The sequence below is a fragment of the Taudactylus pleione genome, unplaced genomic scaffold (genome assembly GCF_031769625.1).
Source record: "Taudactylus pleione unplaced genomic scaffold, aTauple2 ptg000461l, whole genome shotgun sequence".
Classification (NCBI taxonomy): Eukaryota; Metazoa; Chordata; class Amphibia; order Anura; family Myobatrachidae; genus Taudactylus; species Taudactylus pleione.
Window position 1 is genome coordinate 1,059,317 of NW_028284863.1, and position 20,414 is coordinate 1,079,730.

At 42.4% G+C, this 20,414-nt stretch overlaps 1 protein-coding gene across 1 annotated transcript in view; it reads right to left on the reverse strand.

The window, feature by feature from the left end:
* Positions 1–10,289: 10,289 nt before the first annotated feature.
* The window catches only part of LDHD (lactate dehydrogenase D), a 668,169-nt gene continuing 658,044 nt past the window's right edge, over positions 10,290–20,414 (reverse strand). The window contains exon 11 of the mRNA XM_088448610.1: positions 10,290–11,303. Coding sequence (XP_088304736.1) covers positions 11,138–11,303 — 166 coding nt within the window. The 3' untranslated portion in view covers positions 10,290–11,137. The remainder of the gene's footprint in view (positions 11,304–20,414) is intronic.

Consider the following 20,414-nt stretch of genomic DNA (forward strand, 5'->3'; position numbering starts at 1 on the left):
ACATTTTCAGCCACTTATTAATTTCCATCTTCTTATTCATTATCCATTTTCTTATTCATTTTCCAGCTTCTTATTCATTTCCATCCTCTTATTCATTTTCCAGCTTCTTATTCATTTTCAGCCACTTATTCATTATCCAGCTTCTTATTCATTTCCAGCCTCTTATTCATTATCCAGCCTCTTACTCATTATCCAGCCTCTTATTCATTATCCAGCTACTTATTCATTTTCAGCTTCTTATTCATTATCCAGCTTCTTATTCATTCCCAGCCTCTTATTCATTTCCAGCCTCTTATTCATTCCCAACCTATTATTCATTATCCAGCTTCTTATTCATTATCCAGCCTCTTATTCATTTCCAGCCTCTTATTTATTTTCAGCCTCTAATTCATTATCCATCCTCTTATTCATTATCCAGCTTCTTATTCATTTTCCAGCCTCTCATTCATTGTCCAGCTTCTTATTCATTTCCAGCCTCTTATTCATTTTCCAGCCTCTTATTCATTTCCAGCCACTTATTCATTATCCACCTTCTTATTCATTCCCAGCCTCTTATTCATTCCCAGCCTCTTATTCATTATCCAGCCTCTTATTCATTTTCAGCTTCTTATTCATTTCCAGCCTCTTATTTATTTTCAGCCTCTAATTCATTATCCATCCTCTTATTCATTATCCAGCTTCTTATTCATTTTCCAGCCTCTCATTCTTTGTCCAGCCTCTTATTCATTTCCAGCCTCTTATTCATTTTCCACCCTCTTATTCATTATCCATTTTCTTATTCATTTTCCTGCTACTTATTCATTTCCAGCCTCTTATGCATTATCTAGCTTCTTATTCATTTCCAGCCTCTTACTCATTATCCAGCTGCTTATTCATTTCCAGCTTCCTATTCATTTTCCAGCTTCTTATTCATTTCCAGCCTCTTATTTATTATCCAGCCTCTTATTCATTATTCAGCCTCCTATTCATTTCCAGCCTCTTTTTCATTTTCCAACCTCTTATTCATTTCCAGCTTCTTTTTCATTTCCAGCCTCTTATTCATTATCCATCCTCTTATTCATTATCCAGCTACTTATTAATTTTCAGCCTCTTATTCATTATCCAGCCTCTTATTCATTATCCAGCTACTTATTCTTTTCCAGCTTCATATTCACTATGCAGCTTCTTATGCATTTTCCAGCTTCTTATTCATTTCCAGCCTCTTTTTAATTTTCCAGGTTCTTATTCATTATCCAGCCTCTTATTCATTATCCAGCTTCTAATTCATTTCCAGCCTCCTATTTATTATCCAGCCTCTTACTCATTCCCAGCCTCTTATTCATTATCCAGCTTCTTATCCATTTCCAGCTTCTTATTCATTTTCCAGCCTCTTATTCATTTTACATCTTCTTATTCATTTTCATCTAATTCATTTTCCAACTTCTTATTCATTATACAGCGTCTTATTCATTTCCAGCTACTTATTCATTTTACAGCTTCTTATTCATTTCCAGCCTCTTCTTCATTATCCAGCTTCTTATTCATTATCCAGCTTCTTATTCATTTTCAGCCACTTATTCATTATCTAGCTTTTTATTCATTAGCCAGCCTTTTATTCATTATTCAGCCTCTTATTCATTTTCAGCCTCCTTTTCATTTTCCAGCCTCTTATTTATTCCCAGCCACTTATTCATTATCCATCCTCTTATTCATTATCCAGCTTCTTATTCATGTCCAGCTTCTTTTTCATTTTCCAGCTTCTAAATAATTTTTCAGCTTCTTATTCATTTCCAACCTCTTATTCATTTCCTGCCTCTTTTTCATTTTCCATCTTCTTTTTCATTTCCAGCTTCTTATTCATTATCCAGCTACTTATTCATTTTCAGCCTCTTATTCATTATCCAGCTTCTTATTCATTTTCCAGCTTCTTATTCATTTCCAGCCTCTTATTCATTATCCAGCTTCTTATTCATTATCCAGCCTCTTATTCATTTCCTGCCTCTTTTTCATTTTCCAAGTTCTTATTCATTTCCAGCCTCTTATTCATTATCCAGCCTCTAATTCATTATCCCACCTCTTATTCATTATCCAGCCTCTTCTTATCCAACCTCATTCATTTTCCAACTTCTTATTCATTATCCAGGTTCTAATTCATTTCCAGCCTCCTATTTATTATCCAGCCTCTTCTTCATTATCCAGCATCTTATTCATTATCCAGCCACTTATTCATTATCCAGCTTCTTTTTCATTTAACAGCTTCTTATTCATTATCCAGCCTCTTATTCATTTCCAGCCTCTTATTCATTTTCATCCTCTTATTCATTATCGAGCCTCTTATTCATTATTCAGCTTCTTATTAATTTCCAGCCTCTTATTCATTATCCAGCCTCTTCTTCATTTCCAGCCTCTTATTCATTATCCAGCCTCTTATACATTTCCAGCTTCTTATTAATTTTCGAACCTCTTATTCATTCCTACCCTCTTATTCATTATCCTGCCTCTTGTTCATTTTCCAGCCTCTTATTCATTTCCAGCCTCTTATTCATTTCCAGATTCATATTCATTATGGCAAGTGGGTCATATGTACCTGACCACCCTCTGTGGGTTCCAATTATGAAATTTGATGACCGAAGCTAGTTAACCCCTGCACAACTTCAGATTCTTATTCAAAATGATATAATGTGGTGCCTATGCCCACTTTACTGCCCTATTCATGCCAAAATCCTTGTTGGTCAAGGCAAATGGCAAGAGGGTCATATTTACCTGACCACCCTCTGTGGGTTTCAAGTGTAACATTTGATGACCGAAGCTAGTTAACCCCTGCACAACTACAGCTTCTTATTCAAAATGTGGTGCCTGTGCCCGCTTTACTGCCCTATTCTTGCCAAAATCCATGTTGGTCAAGGCAAATGGCAAGTGGGTCATATTTATGTGACCAACCTTTGTAGGTTCCAAGTGTAAAATTTGATGACCGAAGCTATTTAACCCCCGCACAACTACAGCTTCTTATTCAAAATGACAAAATGTGGTGCCTGTGGCGACTTTACTGCCCTATTCATGCCATAATCGTTGTTTGGACAAGATAAATGGCAAGTGGGTCACATGTACTTGACCACCCTCTGTAGGTTCTAATTGTGAAATTTGATGACCGAAGCTAGTTAACCCCTGCAAAACTACAGATACTTATTCAAAATGATATAATGTGGTGCCTGTGCCCGCTTTACTGCCCTATTTATACCAAAATCCTTGTTGGTCAAGGCAAATGGCAAGTTTATCATATGTACCTGACCACCCTCTATGGGTTTCAAGTGTAACATTTGATGACCAAAGCTTGTTAACCCCTGCACAACTACAGCTTCTTATTCAAAATGTGGTGCCTGTGCCCGCTTTACTGCCCTATTCTTGCCAAAATCCATGTTGGTCAAGGCAAATGGCAAGTGGGTCATATTTATGTGACCAACCTTTGTAGGTTCCAAGTGTAAAATTTGATGACCGAAGCTATTTAACCCCCGCACAACTACAGCTTCTTATTCAAAATGACAAAATGTGGTGCCTGTGGCGACTTTACTGCCCTATTCATGCCATAATCGTTGTTTGGACAAGATAAATGGCAAGTGGGTCACATGTACTTGACCACCCTCTGTAGGTTCTAATTGTGAAATTTGATGACCGAAGCTAGTTAACCCCTGCAAAACTACAGATACTTATTCAAAATGAGATAATCTGGTGCCTATGCCCACTTTACTGCCCTATTCATGCCAAAATCCTTGTTGGTCAAGGCAAATGGCAAGTGGGTCATATTTACCTGGCCACCCTCTGTGGGTTTCACATGTAAGATTTGATGACCGAAGCTAATTAACCCCTGCACAACTTCAGATTCTTATTCAAAATGATATAATGTGGTGCCTATGCCCACTTTACTGCCCTATTCATGCCAAAATCCTTGTTGGTCAAGGCAAATGGCAAGAGGGTCATATTTACCTGACCACCCTCTGTGGGTTTCAAGTGTAACATTTGATGACCGAAGCTAGTTAACCCCTGCACAACTACAGATTCTTATTCAAAATGATATAATGTGGTGCCTGTGCCCGCTTTACTGCCCTATTTATACCAAAATCCTTGTTGGTCAAGGCAAATGGCAAGTGTATCATATGTACCTGACCACCCTCTATGGGTTTCAAGTGTAACATTTGATGACCAAAGCTTGTTAACCCCTGCACAACTACAGCTTCTTATTCAAAATGTGGTGCCTGTGCCCGCTTTACTGCCCTATTCTTGCCAAAATCCATGTTGGTCAAGGCAAATGGCAAGTGGGTCATATTTACGTGACCAACCTTTGTAGGTTCCAAGTGTAAAATTTGATGACCGAAGCTATTTAACCCCCGCACAACTACAGCTTCTTATTCAAAATGACAAAATGTGGTGCCTGTGGCGACTTTACTGCCCTATTCATGCCATAATCGTTGTTTGGACAAGATAAATGGCAAGTGGGTCACATGTACTTGACCACCCTCTGTAGGTTCTAATTGTGAAATTTGATGACCGAAGCTAGTTAACCCCTGCAAAACTACAGATACTTATTCAAAATGAGATAATCTGGTGCCTATGCCCACTTTACTGCCCTATTCATGCCAAAATCCTTGTTGGTCAAGGCAAATGGCAAGAGGGTCATATTTACCTGACCACCCTCTGTGGGTTTCACATGTAAGATTTGATGACCGAAGCTAATTAACCCCTGCACAACTTCAGATTCTTATTCAAAATGATATAATGTGGTGCCTATGCCCACTTTACTGCCCTATTCATGCCAAAATCCTTGTTGGTCAAGGCAAATGGCAAGAGGGTCATATTTACCTGACCACCCTCTGTGGGTTTCAAGTGTAACATTTGATGACCAAAGCTAGTTAACCCCTGCACAACTACAGCTTCTTATTCAAAATGTGGTGCCTGTGCCCGCTTTACTGCACTATTCATGCCAAAAGCCTTGTTGGTCAAGTCAAATAACAATTGGAAACTGTGTAAGAGACACAATTCTTTATTTACATAGTGTTAGTTTAGTGATATAACTTTATTTACATGTTTTAATATAACATGTTCTGAATAAGAGGCTGAAAATGGATAAGAGGCTGGATAATGAATAAGAAGCTGGATAATGAATAAGAGGCTGGAAATGAATAAGAGGCTGGAAATGAATAAGAAGCTGGATAATGAATAAGAGGCTGAAAATGAATAAGAAGCTGGAAATGAATAAGAAGCTGGAACTGAATAAGAAGCTGGAAATGAATAAGAGGCTGGAAATGAATAAGAGGCCAACTTCAGCCTCGTCATTATACTGTATGTCTGTTTGAATGCAACAGTCCCTGTGATTCCACCAAACAAGTGAGGATGTTAGGGAGCACATGTTCCAAACTAAAAGCACAGGGAACTGGATAATTGCAACCATTGTCCCCGGATCCTCACAGTGCCACAGTCAGTGCCGGCGGCTGGTGCCTTATCAGCGGACAGCCGGACCGGCCAGGAGAGAGGAACTGTGAGTACAAGGTTACTATTGCCGTTTACCCCGGGGCTTTAATTGTGCCAGATCTAGCAGCCGACGGCCGGCTTTTACTAGTGGGCTGCATGATGGCCAGGAAAGAGGAATTGTGAATATAAAGGTATTTGCCTTATTTCAAGAACCGGGACTTCTTTTGCTCCATATTGGGATACAATCCAAACATAATCTACACAGATATATTAATCAAGATAAGTTGATACTTTTTTTTCCATGAAACTGTTTCTTTTTCTATAACAGAATGGACATTAACACTGGGTTTCATTAATTCGACATTGAGCTGATTTTGAAAAATAATGCAACATTGCTATCCTGTTATTTCTGCTATGATTATGTTGTATGCATGTGTATAATTGTTTCCATCATTCCTTGTATGAGCAATTGAACAAGCCCAATTAATCAGAGTACTAATTAGATGCTCCTATTTTTTTTGTATTGGTATTTTTATTAGGGATGTGCAGGCTCGGTTTTACTCGGATTTACTCGGTTCTTATCGCCACTTTACCGCAAATTCAGATTTATTATATTGGCTACCCAAAACACATGATAGGCGATAGCCAATAAAATGCCATTTAAAGATCAGAGTAAATCTAAGTAAAATCGAACCCGGTCACCCCTACTTTGTATGCATATTTTATTAGCATTTTATGTTAGACTACCAATGAATATTTACATGTGTAATATCAGTTACGATATTTGTTTACCAGGATTTTGCTAATTGTTCCCTTTTTATAAATTGCAGCAGGTAAACTTGATTGAAGTGAGTAATTGGTTTATAAGCGCTTGGGTCACTTTTATGATCATTGAAGTCTTGTTGCAGGTTCATGGATATACCAAGAGTCCTTTCTGTGGTTATCGGTGCCACTCAGGGCCGACTGAGCTCTGTAATCACATCTTTGGTTCTGCACAGAGCTGAGTTTTCTCTGCTTACAGCTGATTTACTTTGTGACCTATTTTGTGACAATTATAATACTTGAATTTCTCACTTTTTGATTGTTATACAGTTGTCTCTGCATTAGCATCTCACGATGCATGTTCCTGAGACTGTAATAACTTTGCTCTTACTGTATCTGTTGTTAACTTTGCAAACTTTGCCTCGACTACGACACCCAGGAAGTCAAACTCTGCTGTCAGATTTTGAAGCATGGCTGTTGCAATGGTTTCATTATTTATTTCTACAGAAACAGATGTTAACTGCTGAGATACAGACATCATCCTGTCTTTATAATCACTAATATTTCTGCATTCACCTAACTTCGTAATATACAATGTATGTCTTAAATCTATTGTCATCCTGAAATCCCTCTTGCCATTTCAATCCATATGTCTCCTAACCGATGTATACTCCATAATTCATGGGTAAATATGTTTCTCCACACTCAAGCCTATGGTATCCATGGCTCTCTCTACTTCATCTGGGCTTGGACTGTCACCAGGATCTATTGTTACTTCCCATTTGTCACATTTTCTTTATACTGCCCCACCCGCTTTTTTTTATTCTGCCTTCTGTGTGCACTTTCTTTATACTGCCCCAGTCTGCATTCTTTATACTGCCCAGTCTGCATTTTCTTTGTACTATCCCATCCATATTTTATTTATACTGCCCCTTTTCCACATTTTCTTTATAATGACCCTCATCCGCATTTTCTTTATACTGTCCCTAGTCATTATAATGACCCACCTATCTATTTTTTCTGTATATTACTGCATCAGAATGTTCTTTGCTGAGCTCCTGACTTCATCACCCTCTAATTTCCTTATTGTGCCCCACACATATGTCACTCCCCCCCCAAACCCCTTTCAGTACGTTATTTAGTTACTACACACCCATCTCTAGTTAGCATTATGTGTATGTCTCTTATATGGTTTCCCATCCATGCCCCACATTGTGCCTCTCCAAGTAATTAAACTTACTACAGAAAGGATAGCTTCTGCATGCAGCCTGCATTCTTCTCCTGTCTCACTTGTCAGGCAACATCGTGTCCTCATTGCAACCAGTGCTTCTGTCTGCTGATGCCAGGTTGGGAGAGGACATCTGCAACTTTTTAGAAAAAGGCAAAGTTTTGCCAGGTAATGATGGGTTGTGCATGTGGGACATACAGAGGTGCCCAACGGGATTATGTGAACGGCGGTCCAGCACTGACCCTGTGGGCAAACCCCCACCGTGCTGGCACCCAGGGTACATACCCCACCTTTGATATGCCTCTGAGTGTGAGGGAGCATTTTGATAGATAGTGCGAGGGAGTTTTTGTAAAGTGATAACCTGGACAGATAGTGTGTGAGGGAGCGTGTGTAAAGCACTGACCTTGATGGATAGTGTGTGAGGGAGCGTGTGTAAAGTGCTGACTTGAATCGGTAGTGTGTGAGGGAGCGTGTGTAAAGTGCTTACCTGAACAGATAGTGTGTGAGGGAGAGTGTGTAAAGCACTGACCAGAACGGATAGTGTGTGAGGGAGCGTGTGTAAAGTGCTGACCTGAATTGATAGTGTGTGAGGGAGAGTGTGTAAAGCACTGACCAGAACGGATAGTGTGTGAGGGAGCGTGTGTAAAGTGCTGACCTGAACAGATAGTGTGTGAGGGAGAGTGTGTAAAGCACTGACCAGAACGGATAGTGTGTGAGGGAGCGTGTGTAAAGCACTGACCAGAATTGATAGTGTGTGAGGGAGCGTGTGTAAAGCACTGACCTTGATGGATAGTGTGTGAGGGAGCATGTGTAAAGTGCTGACCTTGATGGATAGTGTGTGAGGGAGCATGTGTAAAGTGCTGACTTGAATCGGTAATGTGTGAGGTAGCGTGTGTAAAGCACTGACCTGAATAGATAGTGTGTGAGGGAGAGTGTGTAAAGCACTGACCAGAACGGATAGTGTGTGAGGGAGCGTGTGTAAAGTGCTGACCTGAACAGATAGTGTGTGAGGGAGAGTGTGTAAAGCACTGACCAGAACGGATAGTGTGTGAGGGAGCGTGTGTAAAGTGCTGACCTGAACAGATAGTGTGTGAGGGAGAGTGTGTAAAGCACTGACCAGAACGGATAGTGTGTGAGGGAGCGTGTGTAAAGTGCTGACCTGAACAGATAGTGTGTGAGGGAGAGTGTGTAAAGCACTGACCAGAACGTATAGTGTGTGAGGGAGCGTGTGTAAAGCACTGACCAGAATGGATAGTGTGTGAGGGAGCGTGTGTAAAGCACTGACCTTGATGGATAGTGTGTGAGGAAGCATGTGTAAAGCACTGACCAGAATGGATAGTGTGTGAGGGAGCGTGTGTAAAGCACTGACCTTGATGGATAGTGTGTGAGGAAGCATGTGTAAAGTAGGGATGTGCAGGCTCGGATAGGTTCGAGTTTGCACGTGGAGTTCGGATTTTTCCCTCCAAAAAAACGGAACTCAGAACGAGGCAAAACGTCATCTTACATGGACGAACATCATCATTCCTGGTCTTTTGTCCAGGAATGATGATGTTCGTCCATGTAAGATGACGTTTTGCCTCGTTCTGAGTTCCGTTTTTTTGGAGGGAAAAATCCGAACTCCACGTGCAAACTCGAACCTATCCGAGCCTGCACATCCCTAGTGTAAAGTGCTGACTTGAATCGGTAATGTGTGAGGGAGCATGTGTAAAGCACTGACCTTGATGGATAGTGTGTGAGGAAGAATGTGTAAAGTGCTGACTTGAATCGGTAATGTGTGAGGGAGCATGTGTAAAGCACTGACCTGAACGGATAGTGTGTAAGGGAGAGTGTGTAAAGCACTGACCTTGATAAATAGTGTGTGAGGGAGCGTGTGTAAAGTGCTGACTTGAATCGGTAATGTATGAGGGAGCGTGTGTAAAGTGCTGACCTGAACGGATAGTGTGTGAGGGAGAGTGTGTAAAGCACTGACCTTAACGGATAGTGTGTGAGGGAGCGTGTGTAAAGTGCTGACCTGAACAGATAGTGTGTGAGGGAGAGTGTGTAAAGCACTGACCTTGATGGATAGTGTGTGAGGAAGCATGTGTAAAGTGCTGACTTGAATCGGTAATGTGTGAGGGAGCATGTGTAAAGCACTGACCTGAACGGATAGTGTGTAAGGGAGAGTGTGTAAAGCACTGACCTTGATAGATAGTGTGTGAGAGAGTGTGTGTAAAGTGCTGACTTGAATCGGTAATGTATGAGGGAGCGTGTGTAAAGTGCTGACCTGAACGGATAGTGTGTGAGGGAGCGTGTGTAAAGTGCTGACCTGAACGGATAGTGTGTGAGGGAGCGTGTGTAAAGCACTGACCTTGATGGATAGTGTGTGAGGAAGCATGTGTAAAGTGCTGACTTGAATCGGTAATGTGTGAGGGAGCATGTGTAAAGCACTGACCTGAACGGATAGTGTGTAAGGGAGAGTGTGTAAAGCACTGACCTTGATAGATAGTGTGTGAGAGAGCGTGTGTAAAGTGCTGACTTGAATCGGTAATGTATGAGGGAGCGTGTGTAAAGTGCTGACCTGAACGGATAGTGTGTGAGGGAGCGTGTGTAAAGTGTTTCCAGCATCCTGGACTGCAGCCATCTATCTCTACTACCCTAAATCTACAATGCAGAGCTAACCTCCCAGGCCTATTGGGACAGGTCCCCCAAATCCGGATTATTTAGGGACAGTGTAAATGCTGAAGTCACATAATAACAGTGTATTGATGTGTAACAAACAGATATTCCTTCCAATTGTTCTCATTCCAGGAGACTGTCATTGATTTCATTTTTATCTCTATGTATTAATGGACTTATTAGATGTTTACAATAAATGTAAATTTTTTATCTTATAAGATTTGCTTTATTTAGGGAGTCTCCAGCCTATATCCTTTGGGAACTTTTGACACTAATGAATTAAGGAGCTCATTCAGACCCGCACGCTAGCAAGCCGCCGCTCATTGCAGACTATGTTCGCCAATGTGCGCATGAATGTAGTTCGCAATGCGCGTGCGCAAACTAGTACGAGCGATCAGATTTTGCTCGCTCGCCCTGCAAAGACAGCCCAGTGGAATGAGTGACAGGAGAGGCCATTTGTGGGTGGTAACAGGGGCAGGGCAGTAGTAACGGGGGAGCGGAGTTGCGGAAGTGTTCTCATGCCGTTTCAGAGGCGTGCATAAATAACAGGCAGTGTCATAGTACACGTCACCTGGTTGAATATTACACTGAAGTGCTCGCAGTGCTTGTGGTACGGTACAGTCAACCGCAAATTCTGCGGCTAGATCCGATGGAACCCGATGTACCGATGGTTGTATATACTTCCTGGAGATGACGTACGCAAGTGGGCAACTAAAGACAGGCTGGTGGCCATCTATAAACACAAAGCGATCGCTCGCCAAGACATAGTGGACGTGCTTATGCCTTGCTGAGCGAGCGGCTGCCTTGACGTCACTTTGCAAAATTTAAATACACTGGGAGCGAGTGGACGCAACTAGCGAGCAGGTCTGAATGAGCTCCCAAGTGCTATCAATGGGAAGGGTCCACGCAATCAGAAGCACGATTGCTACTACATCATTGCACTGCAAACAGATCAGGTGATGACATCATACTGTATTAAAACAATATTATGTCTGATAATCTGTAAAGTGTATGATGGGAGTATTAATCCTTTTATATATCACATTGTAGTTAGATCACTTTCCCAGGGTTCATAAGATTCTTAGGATCCAGTGTAGCTTTGATTTGTCTCATTGTCATAATACCGATTTCACCAACTTCCTCTAGCAGTAATGTGCGCTTTCCTATTCCGATGCCATGTTCACCTGTACAGGTTCCATCCATAGACAGCGCCCTCCTGAAGAAAGAGACATCATACAGAGAAACAAAAACAAGTATACTGAAACAGTAAAGAATACATGAATGAATGTGGGATATCAAGAAAAGTAAAAGTTTTGGTTCTTAACAGCTCATCGTGTATAAAATATTTTGTTTGCTCCGGAATAATACCTCAGTGACAGAGACGATTATTATACAACACTGTGATGCTGAGTGGTGACTGGTGCTAATGGACAGGAAGACACCTCAGTGACAGAGACGATTATTATACAACACTATGATGCTGAGTGGTGACTGGTGCTAATGGACAGGAAGACACCTCAGTGACAGAGATGATTGTTATACAACACTGTGATGCTGAGTGGTGACTGGTGCTAATGGACAGGAAGACACCTCAGTGACAGAGATGATTGTTATACAACACTGTGATGCTGAGTGGTGACTGGTGCTAATGGACAGGAAGACACCTCAGTGACAGAGATGATTGTTATACAACACTATGATGCTGAATGGTGACTGGTGCTAATGGACAGGAAGACACCTCAGTGACAGAGATGATTGTTAAACAACACTATGATGCTGAATGGTGACTAGTGCTAATGGACAGGAAGATACCTCAGTGACAGAGAATATTGTTATACAACACTATGATGCTGAATGGTGACTGATGCTAATGGACAGGAAGACACCTCAGTGACAGAGACGATTATTATACAACACTGTGATGCTGAGTGGTGACTGGTGCTAATGGATAGGAAGACACCTCAGTGACAGAGATGATTATTATACAACACTGTGATGCTGAGTGGTGACTGGTGCTAATGGACAGGAAGACACCTCAGTGACAGAGATGATTGTTATACAACACTATGATGCTGAATGGTGACTGGTGCTAATGGACAGGAAGACACCTCAGTGACAGAGATGATTGTTAAACAACACTATGATGCTGAATGGTGACTGATGCTAATGGACAGGAAGACACCTCAGTGACAGAGACGATTGTTATACAACACTATGATGCTGAATGGTAACTGGTGCTAATGGACAGAGATTGAAAGACAACACTATGATGCTGAATGGTGACTGGTGCTAATGGACAGGAAGACACCACAGTGACAGAGATGATTGTTATACGGGACTGTGATGCTGAATGGTGACTGGTGCTAATGGACAGGAAGACACCTCAGTGACTGAGATGATTGTTATACAGCACTGTGATGCTGAATGGTGACTGGTGCTAATGGACAGGAAGACACCACAGTGACAGAGATGATTGTTATACAACACTATGATGCTGAATGGTGACTGGTGCTAATGGACAGGAAGACACCTCAGTGACAGACACTATTGATAGACAACACTATGATGCTGAATGGTGACTGGTGCTAATGGACAGGAAGACACCTCAGTGACAGAGATGATTGATAGACAGCACTATGATGCTGATTGGTGACTGGTGCTAATGGACAGGAAGACACCTCAGTGACAGACACGATTGATAGACAACACTATGATGCTGAATGGTGACTGGTGCTAATGGACAGGAAGACACCTCAGTGACAGAGATGATTGATAGACAGCACTATGATGCTGATTGGTGACTGGTGCTAATGGACAGGAAGACACCTCAGTGACAGAGATGATTGATAGACAGCATTGTGATGCTGATTGGTGACTGGTGCTAATGGACAGGAAGACACCTCAGTGACAGAGAAGATTGTTATACAACACTATGATGCTGAATGGTGACTGGTGCTAATGGACAGGAAGACAGCTCAGTGACAGACACGATTGATAGACAACACTGTGATGCTGAATGGTGACTGGTGCTTAAGGAATGGAAGACACCACAGTGACAGAGATGATTATTATACAACACTGTGATGCTGAGTGGTGACTGGTGCTAATGGACAGGAAGACACCTCAGTGACGATTGTTATACAACACTATGATGCTGAATGGTGACTGGTGCTAATGGACAGGAAGACACCTCAGTGACAGAGATGATTGTTAAACAACACTATGATGCTGAATGGTGACTAGAGCTAATGGACAGGAAGACACCTCAGTGACAGAGATGATTGTTATACAATACTATGATGCTGAATGGTGACTGGTGCTAATGGACAGGAAGACACCTCAGTGAAAGAGACGATTGTTATACAACACTATGATGCTGAATGGTGACAGGTGCTAATGGACAGGAAGACATCTCAGTGACAGAGACGATTATTATACAACACTATGATGCTGAATGGAGACTGGTGCTAATCGACAGGAAGACACCTCAGTGACAGAGATGATTGTTATACAACACTATGATGCTGAATGGTGACTGGTGCTAATGGACAGGAAGACACCTCAGTGACAGAGACGATTGTTATACAACACTATGATGCTGAATGGTGACTGGTGCTAATGGACAGGAAGACACCTCAGTGACAGACACGATTGATAGACAACTCTGTGATGCTGAATGGTGACTGGTGCTAATGGACAAGAAGACACCTCAGTGACAAAGATGATTGTTATACAACACTATGATGCTGAATGGTGACTGGTGCTAATGGACAGGAAGACAGCTTAGTGACAGACACGATTGATAGACAACACTGTGATGCTGAATGGTGACTGGTGCTAATGGACAGGAAGACACCTCAGTGACAGAGATTACTGATAGACAGCATTGTGAAGCTGATTGGTGACTGGTGCTAATGGACAGGAAGACACCTCAGTGACAGAGATGATTGTTATACAACACTATGATGCTGAATGGTGACTGGTGCTAATGGACAGGAAGACAGCTCAGTGACAGAGATGATTGATAGACAGCATTGTGATGCTGATTGGTGACTGGTGCTAATGGACAGGAAGACACCTCAGTGACAGAGATGATTGTTATACTGCACTGTGATGCTGAATGGTGACTGGTGCTAATGGACAGGAAGACACCTCAGTTACAGAGATGATTGAGAGACAACTCTGTGATGCTGAATGGCCACTGGTGCTAATGGACAGGAAGACACCACAGTGACAGAGACGATTGTAAAACGGGACTGTGATGCTGAATGGTGACTGGTGCTAATGGACAGGAAGACACCTCAGTGACAGAGATGATTGTTATACAACACTATGATGCTGAATGGCCACTGGTGCTAATGGACAGGAAGACACCTCAGTGACAGACACGATTGTTATACAACACTATGATGCTGAATGGTGACTGGTGCTAATGGACAGGAAGACACCTCAGTGACAGAGATGATTGTTATACAATACTATGATGCTGAATGGTGACTGGTGCTAATGGACAGGAAGACACCTCAGTGACAGAGAGGATTGTTATACAACACTATGATGCTCAATGGTGACTCATGCTAATGGACAGGAAGACACCTCAGTGACAGAGACGATTGTTATACAACACTATGATGCTGAATGGTGACTGGTGCTAATGGACAGGAAGACACCTCAGTGACAGACACGATTGATAGACAACTCTGTGATGCTGAATGGTGACTGGTGCTAATGGACAAGAAGACACCTCAGTGACAAAGATGATTGTTATACAACACTATGATGCTGAATGGTGACTGGTGCTAATGGACAGGAAGACAGCTTAGTGACAGACACGATTGATAGACAACACTGTGATGCTGAATGGTGACTGGTGTTAATGGACAGGAAGACACCTCAGTGACAGAGATGATTGATAGACAACTCTGTGATGCTGAATGGTGACTGGTGCTAATGGACAGGAAAACACCTCAGTGACAGAGACGATTGTTATACAACACTATGATGCTGAATGGTGACTGGTGCTAATGGACAGGAAGACAGCTTAGTGACAGACACGATTGATAGACAACACTGTGATGCTGAATGGTGACTGGTGTTAATGGACAGGAAGACACCTCAGTGAAAGAGAAGATTGATAGACAACACTATGATGCTGAATGGTGACTGGTGCTAATGGACAGGAAGACAACTCAGTGACAGAGATTATATATATACAACACTATGAGGCTGAATGGTGACTGGTGTTAATGGACAGGAAGACACCTCAGTGACAGAGACGATTGTTATACAACACTATGCTTCTGAATGGTGACTGGTGCTAATGTACAGGAAGACACCTCAGTGACAGAGATGATTGTTATACAACACTATGATGCTGAATGGTGACTGGTGCTAATGGACAGGAAGACATCTCAGTGACAGAGACGATTGTTATACAACACTATGATGCTGAATGGTGACTTGTGCTAATGGACAGGAAGACACCTCAGTGACAGAGACGATTGTTATACAACACTATGATGCTGAATGGTGACTGGTGCTAATGGACAGGAACACACCTCAGTGAAAGAGACGATTGTTATACAACACTATGATGCTGAATGGTGACTGGTGCTAATGGACAGGAAGACACCTCAGTGACAGAGATGATTGCTATACAACACTATGATGCTGAATGGTGACTGGTGCTAATGGAAAGGAAGACACCTCAGTGACAGAGACGATTGTTATACAACACTATGATGCTGAATGGTGACTGGTGCTAATGGACAGGAAGACACCTCAGTGAAAGAGAAGTTTGATAGACAGCATTGTGATGCTGATTGGTGACTGGTGCTAATGGACATGAAGGCACCTCAGTGACAGAGATGATTATTATACAGCACTGTGATGCTGAATGGTGACTGGTGCTAATGGACAGGAAGACAGCTCAGTGACAGAGACGATTGATAGACAACTCTGTGATGCTGAATGGTGACTGGTGCTAATGGACAGGAAGACACCTCAGTGAAAGAGATGATTGATAGACAACACTATGATGCTGAATGGTGATGGGGCTAATGGACAGGAAGACAACTCAGTGACAGAGATGATTGATTGAAAACTCTGTGATGCTGAATGGTGACTGGTGCTAATGGACAGGAAGACAGCTTAGTGACAGACACGATTGATAGACAACACTGTGATGCTGAATGGTGACTGGTGCTAATGGACAGGAAGACACCTCAGTGACAGAGATTACTGATAGACAGCATTGTGAAGCTGATTGGTGACTGGTGCTAATGGACAGGAAGACACCTCAGTGACAGAGATGATTGTTATACAACACTATGATGCTGAATGGTGACTGGTGCTAATGGACAGGAAGACAGCTCAGTGACAGAGATGATTGATAGACAGCATTGTGATGCTGATTGGTGACTGGTGCTAATGGACAGGAAGACACCTCAGTGACAGAGATGATTGTTATACTGCACTGTGATGCTGAATGGTGACTGGTGCTAATGGACAGGAAGACACCTCAGTTACAGAGATGATTGATAGACAACTCTGTGATGCTGAATGGCCACTGGTGCTAATGGACAGGAAGACACCACAGTGACAGAGACGATTGTAAAACGGGACTGTGATGCTGAATGGTGACTGGTGCTAATGGACAGGAAGACACCTCAGTGACAGAGATGATTGTTATACAACACTATGATGCTGAATGGCCACTGGTGCTAATGGACAGGAAGACACCTCAGTGACAGACACGATTGTTATACAACACTATGATGCTGAATGGTGACTGGTGCTAATGGACAGGAAGACACCTCAGTGACAGAGATGATTGTTATACAATACTATGATGCTGAATGGTGACTGGTGCTAATGGACAGGAAGACACCTCAGTGACAGAGACGATTGTTATACAACACTATGATGCTGAATGGTGACTGGTGCTAATCGACAGGAAGACACCTCAGTGACAGAGATGATTGTTATGCAACACTATGATGCTGAATGGTGACTGGTGCTAATGGACAGCAAGACACCTCAGTGACCGACACGATTGATAGACAACACTATGATGCTCAATGGTGACTCGTGCTAATGGACAGGAAGACACCTCAGTGACAGAGACGATTGTTATACAACACTATGATGCTGAATGGTGACTGGTGCTAATGGACAGGAAGACACCTCAGTGACAAGGATGATTGTTATACAACACTATGATGCTGAATGGTGACTGGTGCTAATGGACAGGAAGACAGCTTAGTGACAGACACGATTGATAAACAACACTGTGATGCTGAATGGTGACTGGTGTTAATGGACAGGAAGACACCTCAGTGACAGAGATTATTGATAGACAGCATTGTGATGCTGATTGGTGACTGGTGCAAATGGACAGGAAGACACCTTAATGACAGAGATGATTGTTATACAACACTATGATGCTGAATGGTGACTGGTGCTAATGGACAAGAAGACACCTCAGTGACAGAGATGATTGATAGACAACTCTGTGATGCTGAATGGTGACTGGTGCTAATGGACAGGAAAACACCTCAGTGACAGAGACGATTGTTATACAACACTATGATGCTGAATGGTGACTGGTGCTAATGGACAGGAAGACAGCTTAGTGACAGACACGATTGATAGACAACACTGTGATGCTGAATGGTGACTGGTGTTAATGGACAGGAAGACACCTCAGTGAAAGAGAAGATTGATAGACAACACTATGATGCTGAATGGTGACTGGTGCTAATGGACAGGAAGACAACTCAGTGACAGAGATTATATATATACAACACTATGAGGCTGAATGGTGACTGGTGTTAATGGACAGGAAGACACCTCAGTGACAGAGACGATTATTATACAACACTATGCTTCTGAATGGTGACTGGTGCTAATGTACAGGAAGACACCTCAGTGACAGAGATGATTGTTATACAACACTATGATGCTGAATGGTGACTGGTGCTAAAGGACAGGAAGACATCTCAGTGACAGAGACGATTGTTATACAACACTATGATGCTGAATGGTGACTGGTGCTAATGGACAGGAAGACACCTCAGTGACAGAGACGATTGTTATACAACACTATGATGCTGAATGGTGACTGGTGCTAATGGACAGGAACACACCTCAGTGAAAGAGACGATTGTTATACAACACTATGATGCTGAATGGTGACTGGTGCTAATGGACAGGAAGACACCTCAGTGACAGAGATGATTGCTATACAACACTATGATGCTGAATGGTGACTGGTGCTAATGGAAAGGAAGACACCTCAGTGACAGAGACGATTGTTATACAACACTATGATGCTGAATGGTGACTGGTGCTAATGGACAGGAAGACACCTCAGTGAAAGAGAAGTTTGATAGACAGCATTGTGATGCTGATTGGTGACTGGTGCTAATGGACAGGAAGGCACCTCAGTGACAGAGATGATTATTATACAGCACTGTGATGCTGAATGGTGACTGGTGCTAATGGACAGGAAGACAGCTCAGTGACAGAGACGATTGATAGACAACTCTGTGATGCTGAATGGTGACTGGTGCTAATGGACAGGAAGACACCTCAGTGAAAGAGATGATTGATAGACAACACTATGATGCTGAATGGTGATGGGGCTAATGGACAGGAAGACAACTCAGTGACAGAGATGATTGATTGAAAACTCTGTGATGCTGAATGGTGACTGGTGCTAATGGACAGGAAGACACCTCAGTGAAAGAGAAGATTGATAGACAACACTATGATGCTTAATGGTGACTGGTGCTAATGGACAGGAAGACAACTCAGTGACAGAGATGATATATATACAACACTATGATGCTGAATGGTGACTGGTGCTAATGGACAGGAAGACACCTCAGTGACAGAGATGATTGTTATACAACACTATGATGCTGAATGGTCATTGGTGCTAATGGACAGGAAGACACCTAAGTGACAGAGACGATTGATAGACAGCACTATGATGCTGAATGGTGACTGGTGCTAATGGACAGGAAGACACCTCAGTGACAGAGATGATTGATATACAACACTATGATGCTGAATGGTGACTGGTGCTAATGGACAGGAAGACACCTCAATGACAGACACGATTGATAGACAACACTATGATGCTGAATGGTGACTGGTGCTAATGGACAGGAAGACACCTCAGTGACAGAGATGATTGATAGACAACACTATGATGCTGAATGGCGACTGGTGTTAATGGAGAGGAAGACACCTCAGTGACAGAGACTATTGTTATACAACACTATGATGCTGAATGGTGACTGGTGCTAATGGACAGGAAGACACCTCAGTGACAGAGATGATTATTATACAACACTGTGATGCTGAGTGGTGACTGGTGCTTATGGATAGGAAGACACCACGGTGACAGAGATGATTATTATACAACACTGTGATGCTGAGTGGTGACTGGTGCTAATGGACAGGAAGACACCTCAGTGACAGAGATGATTGTTATACAACACTATGATGCTGAATGGTGACTGGTGCTAATGGACAGGAAGACACCTCAGTGACAGAGATGATTGTTAAACAACACTATGATGCTGAATGGTGACTAGTGCTAATGGACAGGAAGACACCTCAGTGACAGAGATGATTGTTATACAATACTATGATGCTGAATGGTGACTGGTGCTAATGGACAGGAAGACACCTCAGTGAAAGAGACGATTGTTATACAACACTATGATGCTGAATGGTGACTGGTGCTAATGGACAGTAAGACACCTCAGTGACAGAGACGATTATTATACAACACTATGATGCTGAATGGAGACTGGTGCTAATCGACAGGAAGACACCTCAGTGACAGAGATGATTGTTATACAACACTATGATGCTGAATGGTGACTGGTGCTAATGGACAGGAAGACACCTCAGTGACAGAGACGACTGTTATACAACACTATGATGCTGAATGGTGACTGGTGCTAATGGACAGGAAGACACCTCAGTGACAGACACGATTGATAGACAACTCTGTGATGCTGAATGGTGACTGGTGCTAATGGACAAGAAGACACCTCAGTGACAAAGATGATTGTTATACAACACTATGATGCTGAATGGTGACTGGTGCTAATGGACAGGAAGACAGCTTAGTGACAGACACGATTGATAGACAACACTGTGATGCTGAATGGTGACTGGTGCTAATGGACAGGAAGACACCTCAGTGACAGAGATTACTGATAGACAGCATTGTGAAGCTGATTGGTGACTGGTGCTAATGGACAGGAAGACACCTCAGTGACAGAGATGATTGTTATACAACACTATG